This window comes from Strigops habroptila, chromosome 4 (genome assembly GCF_004027225.2).
Source record: "Strigops habroptila isolate Jane chromosome 4, bStrHab1.2.pri, whole genome shotgun sequence".
Taxonomy (NCBI): domain Eukaryota; kingdom Metazoa; phylum Chordata; class Aves; order Psittaciformes; family Psittacidae; genus Strigops; species Strigops habroptila.
The window spans coordinates 82,487,877-82,500,682 of record NC_046358.1 but is presented as its reverse complement, the minus strand read 5'-3'; the positions used below and the strand labels follow the sequence as shown (position 1 = coordinate 82,500,682).

At 54.3% G+C, this 12,806-nt stretch overlaps 1 protein-coding gene across 5 annotated transcripts in view; it reads left to right on the top strand.

The window, feature by feature from the left end:
• The first annotated feature begins 320 nt into the window (after positions 1-320).
• Positions 321-12,806, top strand: part of TNRC18 (trinucleotide repeat containing 18) — a 56,715-nt gene continuing 44,229 nt past the window's right edge. For all 5 annotated transcript variants that reach the window (XM_030483494.1, XM_030483492.1, XM_030483493.1 and 2 more), the window contains exons 1-2: positions 321-704; positions 1,804-2,208. In XM_030483494.1, coding sequence (XP_030339354.1) covers positions 2,007-2,208 — 202 coding nt within the window. In that variant the 5' untranslated portion in view covers positions 321-704; positions 1,804-2,006. The remainder of the gene's footprint in view (positions 705-1,803; positions 2,209-12,806) is intronic.

Here is a 12,806-nt window from a genome sequence, read left to right as displayed (position 1 = left end):
CATTGATTTAAACCCCGCGGATAATAAAGGGTAGAAGGGGTCGCGTCCCCCCCCCCCCCCACATCAGAGCGGTGTTAGTGAAGGCGGGGGGGGGGGCGACCCGATCCCGCTTCCCTTCCCAACCGCCGCCAGCTCCGAGCGGGAGACTGAGAGAGGGGGGAGCCTCGAAACGGGCGGCGGGAGCGCCTCGGCGTGAGGGGGAGCGGGGGGCCTGGAAACCGCCGCCTGTTTACCCGGCGGTGACTGGCAGCGCGGCTGGGCAATGGCGAGGCGCTGCCGGGCGCCAGGACCGCCCCGTCCGCGTCGAGAACAATGCGCGTTTCATGGCCGCGCCGCCTCCTCCTCTCTCCCTCCCCGTTCTGGTTTGCGTTTCCCTCCTCCCGCGCTCTCTTGGTTTTTTTTTCCCCCCTATTTTTTTAAATTTTCCCTTTTTTTTTTAAGCGAGGAGGAGGAGGGGAGGGGGGGTTGTGTGTGTAACGGGGGGGGTGTGTGTGTGGTGTGGAGGCGATGCTGCCTCAGCTCGGCGGGCCCCCGCCGCTCCATGGCGCGGCCGCCGCCGCGTCGCTCCCGCGTTGCCCTTGCTGAGGAGAGGAACGGAGCGGAGCCGGGCCGGGCGGCGGGCAGGGCGGCGAGCCGGCACCCCCCGCCCCAGCCCCGCGCCGCCGCCGCCATGCCCCGCGACCAGGCGGCCTGACCGCGCTGAGGTAGGAACCGGACCCCCCCGTCACCCCTTCCCCGCCCGACACATCCCGGGGCTTCTTTTACCCTCTTTTTTTATCCATTTTCTCCTGTTTTTATCACTTAACGAGCCGCGATCCCGCAGCCCCGCGGCAAGACTCGCCCCGCTGAGCCACGCAGGCAGGGTTTAAGTGAATTTCAACCTAAATTTTCACCTAAACTTAAGAAAACCACGACCCGATGGGATTTTTCTTATTATTTATCGCTATTCCCTTTTCTGTTTTATTTAATTAACCAGTTTTTGGCAGATCCCCCGCTTCCAGGCTCGGAGCCGGGAAGGGCGGCGGGGCCGGGGCTCGGTGAGCGCTGGAGGGGGGGTGATAGGGAGAAAACCCCACTTTATTCCCCTCAGTGTTTATTACTCGTCTCTATCCCAGTGCAAAACCCGGTGGATTGGGTGTGGGATCGTTTCATCAGTCTACAACTAGATATTTATTTTTTTTATATATCGCTATATATTTTTTTACCCTTTTGGAGTTTGTTTTCCCGAGCGGGAAAAACGGGAGGAAAACCTAAAAAAAAAACCGAAAAATAACACAACAAACCCAAGCGGCGGTTTGGAGCCTTGGGAATGTGGGAGGGAAAAAAAGGCAAGAAACGGGGCTGCGGAGCGATTCCGGAGCTCCCGTCCCGATCGGGCGGCTCCCGGTGGGGCAAAGCAGCCCGACGGAGGGGGAGAAATAAGGAAAAAGGAAAATTACGGAGTTTAGTAATATTGTTTTAGTGGGTTTTTTGGGTGGTTTTCTCTATTTTGATTTTTATTCAGTGTATTTTTTCGAGGAGAACGGCAAAGCCGCTTCCCCGCCGCCCCGTACCTTCGGAGCCGCGGTGCGGGCGCTGCTGCCGGTGCTCCCCGCGTTTGGCTTTGGCGATGCCAAATTTCCCCCTCTCCTTTAAAATAGGGATTTTTAAACATTTTTAATTATTATTCCCGCCTTTTTTTTCCCCCCACAAGTTTTCCTCGTGTTATTATCCCCTCTCCCCGGTTGGGTGTCTGGGTTTGGGGGTGGCTGGGAAGCAGGGCTCGGAGCAGGCTCCTCACCGCACCCCGCTTCTGTCTTGCAGGCAGCGCCGAGACCGCCGCGCCGGGGCTGGCTCCGTCTCCCTGCACCGCGCCATGGGACGCTTGGACGCCTTATTTTTGAGAACCATCTGATTTTTTGGGGGAGGAGGAGAAGGAGGGGGGGGTGGGGGGCGGGGGGGTGGGGGGGGAAGGCGGTGGCGGGCACCGACAGCGATCCGGGAGACTCCTTGAAGCCGGCGAGTGGATGATGGATGGCCGAGATTTCGGGCCCCCCCGCTCGGTGCACGGCCCCCCTCCGCTGCTCTCCGGGCTGGCCATGGAGAGCCATCGCTTGGGAGCCACCGGCCGCTTGGCCCCCGCCGCTGGTCCCATGGCTGCCGGGCTCCCCGCTGCCCTCCAGCCCGGCAAGTTCCTCGCATCGGGCATCAGCCTCCACTCCCACCCGGGTAAGGCTCCGCGGACCCCCCCCCACCACCCCGGTAGTCGTCCCGTCGCTTTCTCCCCTCCCCGGTGCCTCCGCGGCTGCGGCCCCCGCGGCTTTACGCGCAAAAAGTAATAATAACGATAATAATAATAGGTATTATGTGCGCTTGCAGCTTTTTCACGTGTTTTTCCCAAGGGTTTTTTTGCTTTGCTTGGGTTGGATCGGGAAAAAATAATAGGGGAATGGGGGGGGGGGGAAACAGAGGAAAGGGTAATAAATAATAAAGAAAAAAAACGTAGGGAAAAGGGTGAAAACTAATAGGGGAAAGAGGGAGAGAAATAGGAAAAGTGAAAAAAAAGAGGGAAAGGGGGAAAAGAATAATGGGGAAAAAGGAAAAAATGGGGAAAGTGAAAGGAAAAAATGGGGAATGGGATAAAAAATCGCTCCCAGCCGATAAAAATCCCCCTTCCAGTGCACGGCTCTGTTGGCACCCGGGAAAATCCTCGCCGAGGCGGCTGCGGGTGTTTTGGGGAATAAATCCGTGGAATAAATCCGGTTTTTGGGCACGGCGGAGAGCGGCAGCTCGGGCTGCAGCGGGGAAGGGGCTGCGCTGTGCTCCGGCACGGCTGGGCGAGAAAAACCCTCCTCGGGCTGGGAAAAGGGGCAAAATGGGGCAGTTTTGGTGATTTCCCTCCTGCTGCCGCCCGTGTGGGTATCGGGGATTTTTCTTCTCTCCCATTTTTCCCTTTTTTTCCTTTGTTAATTCTTATTTTTTTAAATAATAATTATTTTTTAAACCTGCAAACAACACTTCTCCCTCTTTATATATTTTCTCCTCTACTCGTTGTGCTTCGTCCTCACGGAGCCCCATGTCTGCTTTTCTCCATTAAGTAAAAAGCAGACATCAAAACACACCTTTTATTTAGTTGCCTGATTTCTTCTCACTCAGCTTTTTATTTATTTGCTTAAATGACTCCATTCTGGGGAGGGATTTTGATCTCTCTTTTTTTTCCCCTCCTTTCCTTGTTCCCTTTCCCAGCACCTCGCAGGGTGGGATAAGGCAGGATCCTGCCGAGCTGCCGCCGAGCTCGTCCTGGGAGGACACAAGGGATTTCTGACCGTTTGATTTCCCTCTCTGGCTCGCTCTATTGTTATTCTTTTTCCCTTTCTTTCCCCTGGGTGTGGAGAGGTGACTCGGAGTTTACTTTAGGCGTTGGGAGGGTGACAGGTTTTGCAATAATAAACCTGCTTTTCTCCCAGCCGCCCGGGATGAATGACTTTGAAATTTGCAAACCTGATTGCCAACATCTGCACAGAAGGAAGCAGCCCGAATCGAGGCAAAGAGATTTATTAGGTTTAGACTAGGTGGCAGTGCCAATTTCCCAGGTGCTAAGGGGAGAGGTGTAAAGCGAACGGCTCTGAAGCCAAGCACATGGACAAACACCTTTTTTCATTCCCTTTTGTCTTTTTCTTGGGGCTTTTTCCCCTCCCTTTTTGGTGTCCTGGGCATTTTCCCCCCCTCCATATTAAAGCAGAATATGATCTCTGCAAAAATCCATCTGGACAATGTGAAGGCAAACCGAGTGTGGGTTGTTTCTTTTTTTTTGTTCTTCAAATTTTCGTACTATTGGTTGATTTTTATATTGTTTAAATTATTTTTGATGGTTATTTCGTCTCCCGAAGTTTCCTTTGGTGCTTCCATGAAATCAAGGCACTCCGGGAGGGAAGCACAGAGCTCCGGCCTCCCTAAGCCAACCGCGCGTTGCTCCCTGCCGCCATCCGCGAGCAATCCCTCTGCATTGGGATCGAGCCTCGGATTTGGGCTCCTCACAGAGCAAAAAGGGGGTTTATGATCCCTCCTCTTTTATTTTTTTAGTGTGTATTTAGTATTTTTATTGCCCTTTTCCTTGTGTTTTGAATATGCCCTGCACCACCGCAGTGCCTGGCTCTCCCCGTGCGCTCCCCGGCACGATCGCTTCGGCATGGCCGTTCCCAACCAGCCTAAACGTTCCCAACCACCCTAAACGGCATTAAAAAGCTCCATACAATTAACAGTCGAAACTTCCATTCCACACAGCGATGGGATAGGCAGGGATTTATTTTCTTTTCCTATTTATTTTCTTTCCTTTACTGCTTTAACAATATCATTTGAAATGATGATTGCTTCCTGCTTCGGAGGGCCCCTTTGTAGCTTTGTGTTTGCAGTGTTGATGTTGGTGTGTGCTTTTTTTGTTGGGGCTTCTTTCTGCTGTGTTTTTCCTCATTTTGTTTTGGTTTTAGGAGGGGTTTGGAAGGGTGGAAAGGAAAGGCTTGTGCAAGGGGTTAAGGAAAGTGGGCAGGAGGCAAAGCCTTTAAATAGAGCCAGTTCAAACCGATCTTTAAATACCGCCGGGCTGAAGAAAGAGATTGTTGAATCTGTCCCAGCGTCCTCCTAAAATAAAAACACTCCTGTAAAAATAGCACGATTGGCCATAGTTGAGAATCCAGATTGGAGAATCCAGTTATTCCCGGCACCGACTCCTTGTTTTTCCTGTACCCTCGTCTCGTTCGGCACTCCGGGCTCTGCCCCAGCGCTAAAATACAGGCACTGGGGCTGTGTTCAGTGACCCTGGACCCTCTGATCTTCTCTTGGGGGGTTTCTATTCCATGGCAGCATTCCGGACGCTGTGTAGGCCATGGGGATGGGGACAGAAGCCCCTTTGTTGGAAGCGTATGGAGGGAGGAGTGAGCTGGAGGCCGGGGCGGGAGGCGAGCCAGCACTGGGTGGTGGGGCTGCTGTCCCATGTCCCCATCCCCAAGGAGGGCAGGGGGGCTATGGGGGCCGGGGAGCAGCAGGGTGCTCCCAACAGCCAGCCGAGGGCTGCGGGAGGAAGGTGACTGTTTGCAATGGAATTTCATCCCTGGCAGCCGAGCTTGCCGGGAAGAGCTTGCACAAAAAGAGGCTGCAATCGATGGAGTTGGGTGGTTGAGTCTGTTAAAGCAGTAGCTTGTTCTGCTTTGGGCTTAAAATATGGAATATGGGGGTTGATAGTTGTGCTCCTTCCCTGTGCCGCCGTGTCGGGGTCCAAGCGAGCGTGCTCAGCTCCGTGCCGCGTTGTTCTTGGCAGGGTTTGTGTTTTGGGGGAGGTGGAAAAGGCTCCCTCGGACTCCATTGCAAAGAGGTGCTCAGGGACTGCGTCCCTGCCAGGCAGCCGGTCTGTGCGTGAGCACGTCCCATCCACATCCAAAAATACCTCTGGGTTTAAAAGAATAACAATAAAAACCTGCTTTTTGCCATGTACTGAGGTATCTTTTCTTGGGTGGAATGCGTATGTGGGGGCTACCAGAACAAATCTGTGTTTGTATGAAAGGATGCCCGGCCTCTCACGTTAAAATACACTTCAGTAATGCTTTCTAGTGCCTGGGAAAGGGGACACAGCTTCAGGAGCAGAGCTGACTTTGTGTTAAATCCGGAGCCGTGCCTGAAAGGAAAGCGGTCAGGCGGAGGGGAGAGGTTTTCAGTCTGCTCGCTTTCCTGCTTCCACATTAGCATGTGCATTCAAATGCAGGGATTTAAGGTGGATTGGAGACAGTCTCTGCTTCTAGGCTTCCTGTGCCAGGGGAGAAGTTTTCCAGACAGCTGGGCGAGGTATATAGGGGAATAAATAAATAATATAAAATCCCCTCTCCTCCCAGGATAGCTTTGCTGTGCCAGCAAAATCCCACTGCAGCCATCCTTATAATGGCAAAATTGTGCTTCTGCTGAGCCCGCAGATTCTGCAGCGGAGGCTTTGCCATCGGCAGTGCCAGCAGAAGCACAATTTGCTCATCTCATCTGCATCCATGCTAAAATCATTTTACTGATAGGAGACACCAGGATAACATGGATGCAACGCTGGACTGTGCCGTGTCCCGCTCCTCTTCATAGCTCAGCTGGGGAGGATTTGGGCTGCCGGGCCGGCAGTGGTGGGATTTTTGGCTGTGGTTTGCCGCTGGCTCTTCTTGGTCACGTTTTGATGCTTCAAGGAAAATACCATCGGTGTTTAATGGCCCTTGAAATCGCGGTTTCGCCCTCCCTGCCCGCCCAGGGGGTGGTGCGAGGGGCTGAGTGTGGGGGGCTCCGTGGGGCAGGGGCTCTGGCAGGAATGCGAGCGGCTGGAGACCTGCCCGGGGAGATGTTTCTCCTCCCTTGGGGCCCTGGTGAAATCAGATGCTTCTTAATACGTGTTTTCAGGCAGAGCAGCTACTGTGCTTGTCCCGGTAGGGCTTGGGGAGGTGATGCTGGGCTGTGTTGGGTAGGGAGGTTATGCTTGGACCCGTCGCAGTCTTCCATTTCCACCCGGTATTCCGGCCCTTGGACATTAAGTGATGCCCCTGCAGTTCCCTTGGGCTTGTGGCCAACTCATAGGCTGTGAGCAAGGCAGGAGCAGTGTCTGGTTTTACACCGGGGATGAAATGGGGGGGGAGGGAAAAGGGGCTTCTGCGTTTTTGGGAGTCTCCCATTGCGCATTCTCGGTGTGCTGGGAATCTCTTTTTCTCATGTCCCAGTGGTTGCGTGGGTTGTGGGGCGGCATCTCCATCCTTCAGGAGGGGTGGGAAGGACTGTCTGCCCTGTCCTCCAACCCCTCTGGAGTTCCCATCCCGAGTGGCAATTGCTGGTGGTAGGGACATTAGATTTGGACCATGGACAAGAGCCCAAGGGCCATGGGGTGACGTAAACTTGCTCGGAGCAAGGTCCTGCAGGATCCTCTGCTGTGTTTGGGCTTCTGATGCCTTTCCCCAGCTGAATGGGCTGGAGCCTGGCCCTGCCTCAGAAACATGGTAGTGAGAAGGATGTTATTATTAGCGTGGTTTCTACCAGTCTGTCTCTTACCCCGAGCCAGCCTTGCCCCTACCCATCACCGAGTCTCCTTGGTGAGGTTGTACAGCCACCGTTCCCAGCCCCGACTGGTGGTGTGCCAGTGAAAATCTGATCCAGAGGATGAGCCGGTGCTAGAAATCCTAGCTGGGGGTGGCATGGGGCAGCAGGCAGGTCCCCGGCATTGGGGACAGGCTCCTGCTGTTTCCCAACACAGCAGCTGTTGGAGAGATGGAAATCGCCGGGAATTAATCTCGCTGCCGACGTGGTTAACAGAGCAGGGCTTTCGTAAGGGAAATTTTAGCTCTCCTTGCTAGGATAACCCAGGCTAGAGCTGAAATGAGTTTATAATTACATAGTAAATAACCCCCCCCCATCTTGTCATTTCACCATCTCGTGATGAATATGGAAATGAACATTGTGGAAGGGGAATTAACGCCGTTGCGGCAGCTTTCCAGGTGAGCGCCTTGCGGTTCGGCTGCGGCTGCGCCTGGTGTCTGATCACCTCCTTCGGCTGGGGTTAGCACCCGGCGAGTTGAAACAAGGCCCCTGTGTGTTTTTGGCGTGTACTCAACTGGTCCAGTTTAAAGCTTGGGGCGGGAGGTGGTGCAGGGAATTGGGGCCAGCCTGGCATGTGCTGACATGAAAGCTGCCTTGCCGGGACGAGGAGATGTTGGTCTGGGTTAGGTAACGCGATCCAGCATCGCCCCGCTCGAGGTGCTGAGGACAAGGGAGTGCTTTGTTCTGGCTGGCTGCTGAAACGGAGAGCACGGTGTGCCCTCAGCGACCCGAAAATGCAGGCGGGGTTGGGGAAGGTGGGGAGCTGAGGGCAGCCCCAGCTCCCTGCTTGCGGGGCCAGGGAGAGAACTGCTGCAGCGCCTCGCTGGCTCTTCCAGCTGGGAATGGGCTTATTAAAAAGCAAAGTTTTGAGGGGGGATCCCTGTGGCGTGGCTGCCTTTCCATGGCCATGAGGATTTGGGGGGATTCCTTCTCCCTGTGTTTCCTCCCAGCCTCGCGTTTCTGGCTGGCTTCGCTCCAGGATGGCGCATCTGGATGTGCACAGGCATCGCGATGCACCCACCTATCAGCTGAGGAAAAACACCGTTTCTCCCTGATGTTTATTTGCTTTGCTTATTGTTTGCTTCTCTCCAGCTCTTAAACACCAAGGGGATGACAACACCACAAACCCTTTATCCCCATGGCTGGGGCACGGTGTGGCAGGAGCCCTGCCACATGCAGCACAGCGGTGGGGACAGTTGGGTTCTGTCCCCACGCTGCGAGGATCAGCTCTTGGGTGCACAGTATGCTCCGGTTTTCCTCTCCAGCTGTTGTCACCGACGGTTATGGGAAGTGGAAGGTAGTTGAGGGAGTTTGGTATCTCTAAATCAGGGAGGTGATGGGCAGAAGGGAGGGGACGAGGAAGGGCTTGGTGCAGCTTGAAGCTGGTTTTTGTTTAAATCCAATGAGACTTGAAATAGTGGCAAAAGGACTGAAGTGACCTTGAGAGTAAATTTTATTGCCAGCATAGCAGTGGCCAAAGAGCCATTTTGAGGGAGCTGGATGCAGCAGGCAAGCTGAACATGGTGGGCTCGGAGCAAGGGAAGGAGCAATGTGCTGTGTTTGGGAGAGAACGTGCCTTTTTAGAGGAATAACAGAGATTTGAAGGCATTCAGCCCTTTCTCTACATCCGTATCCCCAGCAACTTCTGCAAAGGTTGCTCTTGCTTCTGCCACCATCCATCCATCTTACCCTGCCGCGTTCCTGCGAGCAAAGAGCCCTTTTTATGTTAGGTGGTTAGCTGTATTGCTTGGGCTTCCCTTTCTGCCCCCGATCCCTTCTCAGCAGAATTCCCTGTGGCTTCAATGTGCTTTTAATACATTTGGTTTAATTGCTTTTAATTAAAACGAAAATAAAACTAAGAATGGGGATGGCCAGCGTGCTTGGGAGGAAGGGTTTCGAAGGCATTCTTTGCTGCTTGCGGGCAGTGCCGGTAGCGGGGTGGGAATGGAATAGCCCTGTGTTATCCCTACACAGTGCGTGTGATTCTGGGGTTTTGTGTCCTGATGTGCCGGGTGGGGAGCACCCCGCATGCCATGTCACACTCAAGTCAAGGGGATAAATACTCCAGCTTGGAAAGATCCGAGCAGGTGAGTGAAGGTGGGTGCCGATGAGAGCCCAGCACGCCTTTCCTGGCTCTGCTCTGCCAGGGTTTCCCTTTGCAATCCCGGTGCTGCAGCCGGGCTTTCTCCCTGATGAGATTAGTGATACAAAGCAGTGATTCTTCTGCTGCTTTTAATGGATGTTCGGGGTTTGTGTGGGATTGGGAATTCCTACTTCCATCAGATGAGCACTCTCCATGACTATTTTGTAGACTCATCTTCCTTCCCTTGGTTTCAGGGCTAACCTTCATATTGGCACAAGTGCTTTAGGCTTCCCCTCCTTCCCAGCCCTATCCATGATGAATTTTACCTTCTTTCCTGCTTTGAATCTCACCGTCAACCCAAGCTGTTTCCATCTTGTGGAGGACACGAAAGCTCAGTGGCCTTCCCTGGGAAGGAGAAACACAAAAGTCATTCTTCGAATTGTTGTTAAGGTGCTCCTTGGTCTCCCTGATTGAGATGTGCAAACCCTTATGTGTGCATATATGTACATATATAGGGCATCCATCTAGTGCTTCACCTGACGGAGGGCTGGCTGTCCCTGCCGTGTGGCATCGGGGCCAGGTTGGCAGTTTGTCGAGAGCCCAAAGACTGTGCTTCGGTTTGAATTTGCATTGATTTGCATAATTCATTGGGAATTAAACCTCACCACCATAATATTTGCCTCTGCGTTTGCCTCCTGTTAGCATTGAGGAGGTGCGTGGTGTTGGGCATTTGCTGGCTGCAGAGACCCTTCTGCTTTATGTTTCAGATGTGGGGCGTGCAGGAGCCTCTGGAAAGAAAAAGGGCTGAATGTGGGGTCAGGAGGAGAGGTTTGGCACAGGGTGAGCTTTTGAGCCTCATTTCCTAAGGAGAAGAAGCTTATGGGAATGTGCTCCAGTTGTGGATCTTCTTCTTGCACCCCCAGATGTCTGCAGCCTGTTGCTGAATTTCTCCAGGGCAGGTTGATCCCTGCGGATGCCACGGAGGCTCTGGGAGAGGGATGGATGCGTTCACCCCTGTGGCATCTGCATGCCTCTCTGCACACGGAGCAGCACACATGGGCTCCTCCAGCCATACCTCACACTTACCCCATGCTGCATCCAAGCGGGAGTTGTGATGCTGGAGCCATTTGAACACAGTTGGGTCATCAGCAATGTCCTTGCTCCATCCATGGGGTGTTTCTTGGAGCTGGTCCCCTCTTGCTGCCAGGACCCCTGTGTCATGCAGTGGTTGCTGGCTGTTCTCTGAGCATCGCATGTTGGCGTTGCGGCATTCAGGTCTGATCAGGGTGCTGTACCCCACTCTGTGCCTCGGTTTCCCCTTGCAGTGCCACCTCCCTTTGCAAGGCAAACCCTGCGAGGCGCGGAGCCCCAGCAGCCGCTTTGCAAACAAGAAGGTCTAAAATAAGCAGTGACAGAGGCCGCGTCTCCCAGGGCTTTGAGTCATCCCAGCTTGTGCTGACTGCACCCGGCAGGGGCCCGGGAGGCAAAACAAACCCGCATCCAGCTGCCACCTCCCCGCCAGATGTTAGCAGTGGGGTGGGCTGGTTGTTTTGGTGGTGGAGCTACCAGCAGAACAGATGGAGCTGCTATGGGGAGATGTCATCTCTCTGGTGGCCCTGGTGAAACGCTGGTGAAACTGGTGGCTTGGGGCAGTCCCCAGATTGGAGACTTCTAGTTGGGCCACTTGATTTATGAAGGAAAGGGGTGAGATGAGCAGCCCCGGTCTGGCAGTGTGCGGGTTTGGGCTTGGGCATCCTCTCTGCGACCTGTCCTCTCTGTGCTGCACAGGCAGGGATGAACCTGGGGGTGATCCCATGGTGGCCCTCACCCAGCACTCCACACAGAGGGAAGGTGACCGGGGCAGCAGTGATGGGAAGCCAAGGGGAGCAGTGGGCTGGTGGCATTTACCTTGCAGTGGGCGCCGCGGTGCTCATCCGCAGTGCTGGCTGCTGCCCATCACCCAGCGGTGTTTAATTTCTCAATGGGAGGCCAGGGAGATAATGCTGCACGGTCCCATTTAACCTGCTGATGACCTGGTCTTAAGTCATTGTGGCTGAAAATAGACCATGTTCCCTCCAGGGCACGGCTAATGGTGCTGGGAAAGCTGGGATCTCTCTTTGAAGGCTGATTTAATTGCTGCTGGCAGGCACTCAGTGCAGGTGATGTGGGGACCAGCACCGGTGCCATCCCACAATAACCTCCCCCACCGAGTGCCTGTAGCTCTCCCGGCTCCAGCAGTGAAGGGTAACGAGCTCTTTCCCTTAACGAAGGCACGGGACAGCAGCTCAGAGCCGGTGCATGGCTGGTGCTGGGTTAATTGCACAGGCTTTGCCTGCGGGGAGCAGGGGCTCGCTTGTTTGCATCACGTCTTCTGTGCTGAGTTGGGATGATTTAAAGGACTAAGAAATAGGGTGGGTTCAGTTTCTGGGCTTAGGAAGGAGGGGGAGCACCCCAACAAAAGTGGGTGCCCAGTGCTGGGAGCAGAATCAGCCCTAATAGAGCCCCTCTGCTGGCCACTGATGGCTGGAGGGTCTTCACCGTGATGAAGGATGGCCCAGAGCAAAGGCATTTTGATGCTGTCCTAGAAAATGAGGACGGTGAAGCTGCAGTCTGGCAGCCAGGTTCTGCGTTCTTGGGGATTCTGCTAATCATTTTGAGAGTTCAGATTACTCTTTTTTAATTTCCATATAGCATCTTAGTAGATGTGGAGCTGAAGAACTCACATAGTCACTCTGTGCTATCTCAGGAAAGCTCTGTGCTTGTGTGATGAGAGCCTGGGGGTTTTGGTGGACCCCCATTGGGGTGTCAGGTTTAATTATACCAGTGGAAAAGGAGAGACATCCGGCATGGTGGGGGATTTCAGGCTGGGGACACAGAGGAGAAGCTGCTGCTGCAGCAGCCGGTGGTGACCCAGGAGCATTGACACTGGTTTGGGTGTTCGTGTGTCAGGATTAATGTGGGACTGGGTCGGTGCTTCCCAGAGTGTGTGTTCCAGGCTGTGCATCATGCTAAGGGGATGGTTTCCATCCTGGCCCCTCCAGCGGGAGGAAAACCCACTTTCCCTCTGCCAGAGGGATTTGTGTCCCCACCAGGGTGACCTCTTGCTGCACCCTCTGAAGACCCTGTCAGCAGGGAGCTGGTGGGTGACCTTGCGGGAGATCTTAGGGCATCTCATTGGTGTCCTCCTCTTGTGGCCCCAAGCCCTGAACCACTGGTACACCTCCGATTGCATTTGCTTTGCTGCACAGTGGAAACTGAGCCTGCAGGACGCCGGGGGCAGAGCCAGGGTGTGAGCACCGATCCCTTGCAGCCACTTCTGCCCGTGTTCTCCTCCTCCGTCATCTCCAGCCCGTTGGAGCTGTTCCAGCTCCCGGGTGAGGAGGAGGTGAGCAGTAGTGCTCAGCCTGATATTTATTTCTATGGAAGCAGGGAACCCTCCGTGCCCTGTGCACGTATCCTGCCCTTTGGTGTGCACGGCAGTAAAATCATAGCACGGGGTAATAGTGGCTGCGGGAGGGCTCGTCGGAAACCCGGCGTTCCTGCGCTGACGCAGCCTGCGAGACATAGTAAATATTGAGCAAGAGGCACTTAAAAATAAAGCAGCCTGGACACAGATTCCCCCGTGGAATGAAATGAAATT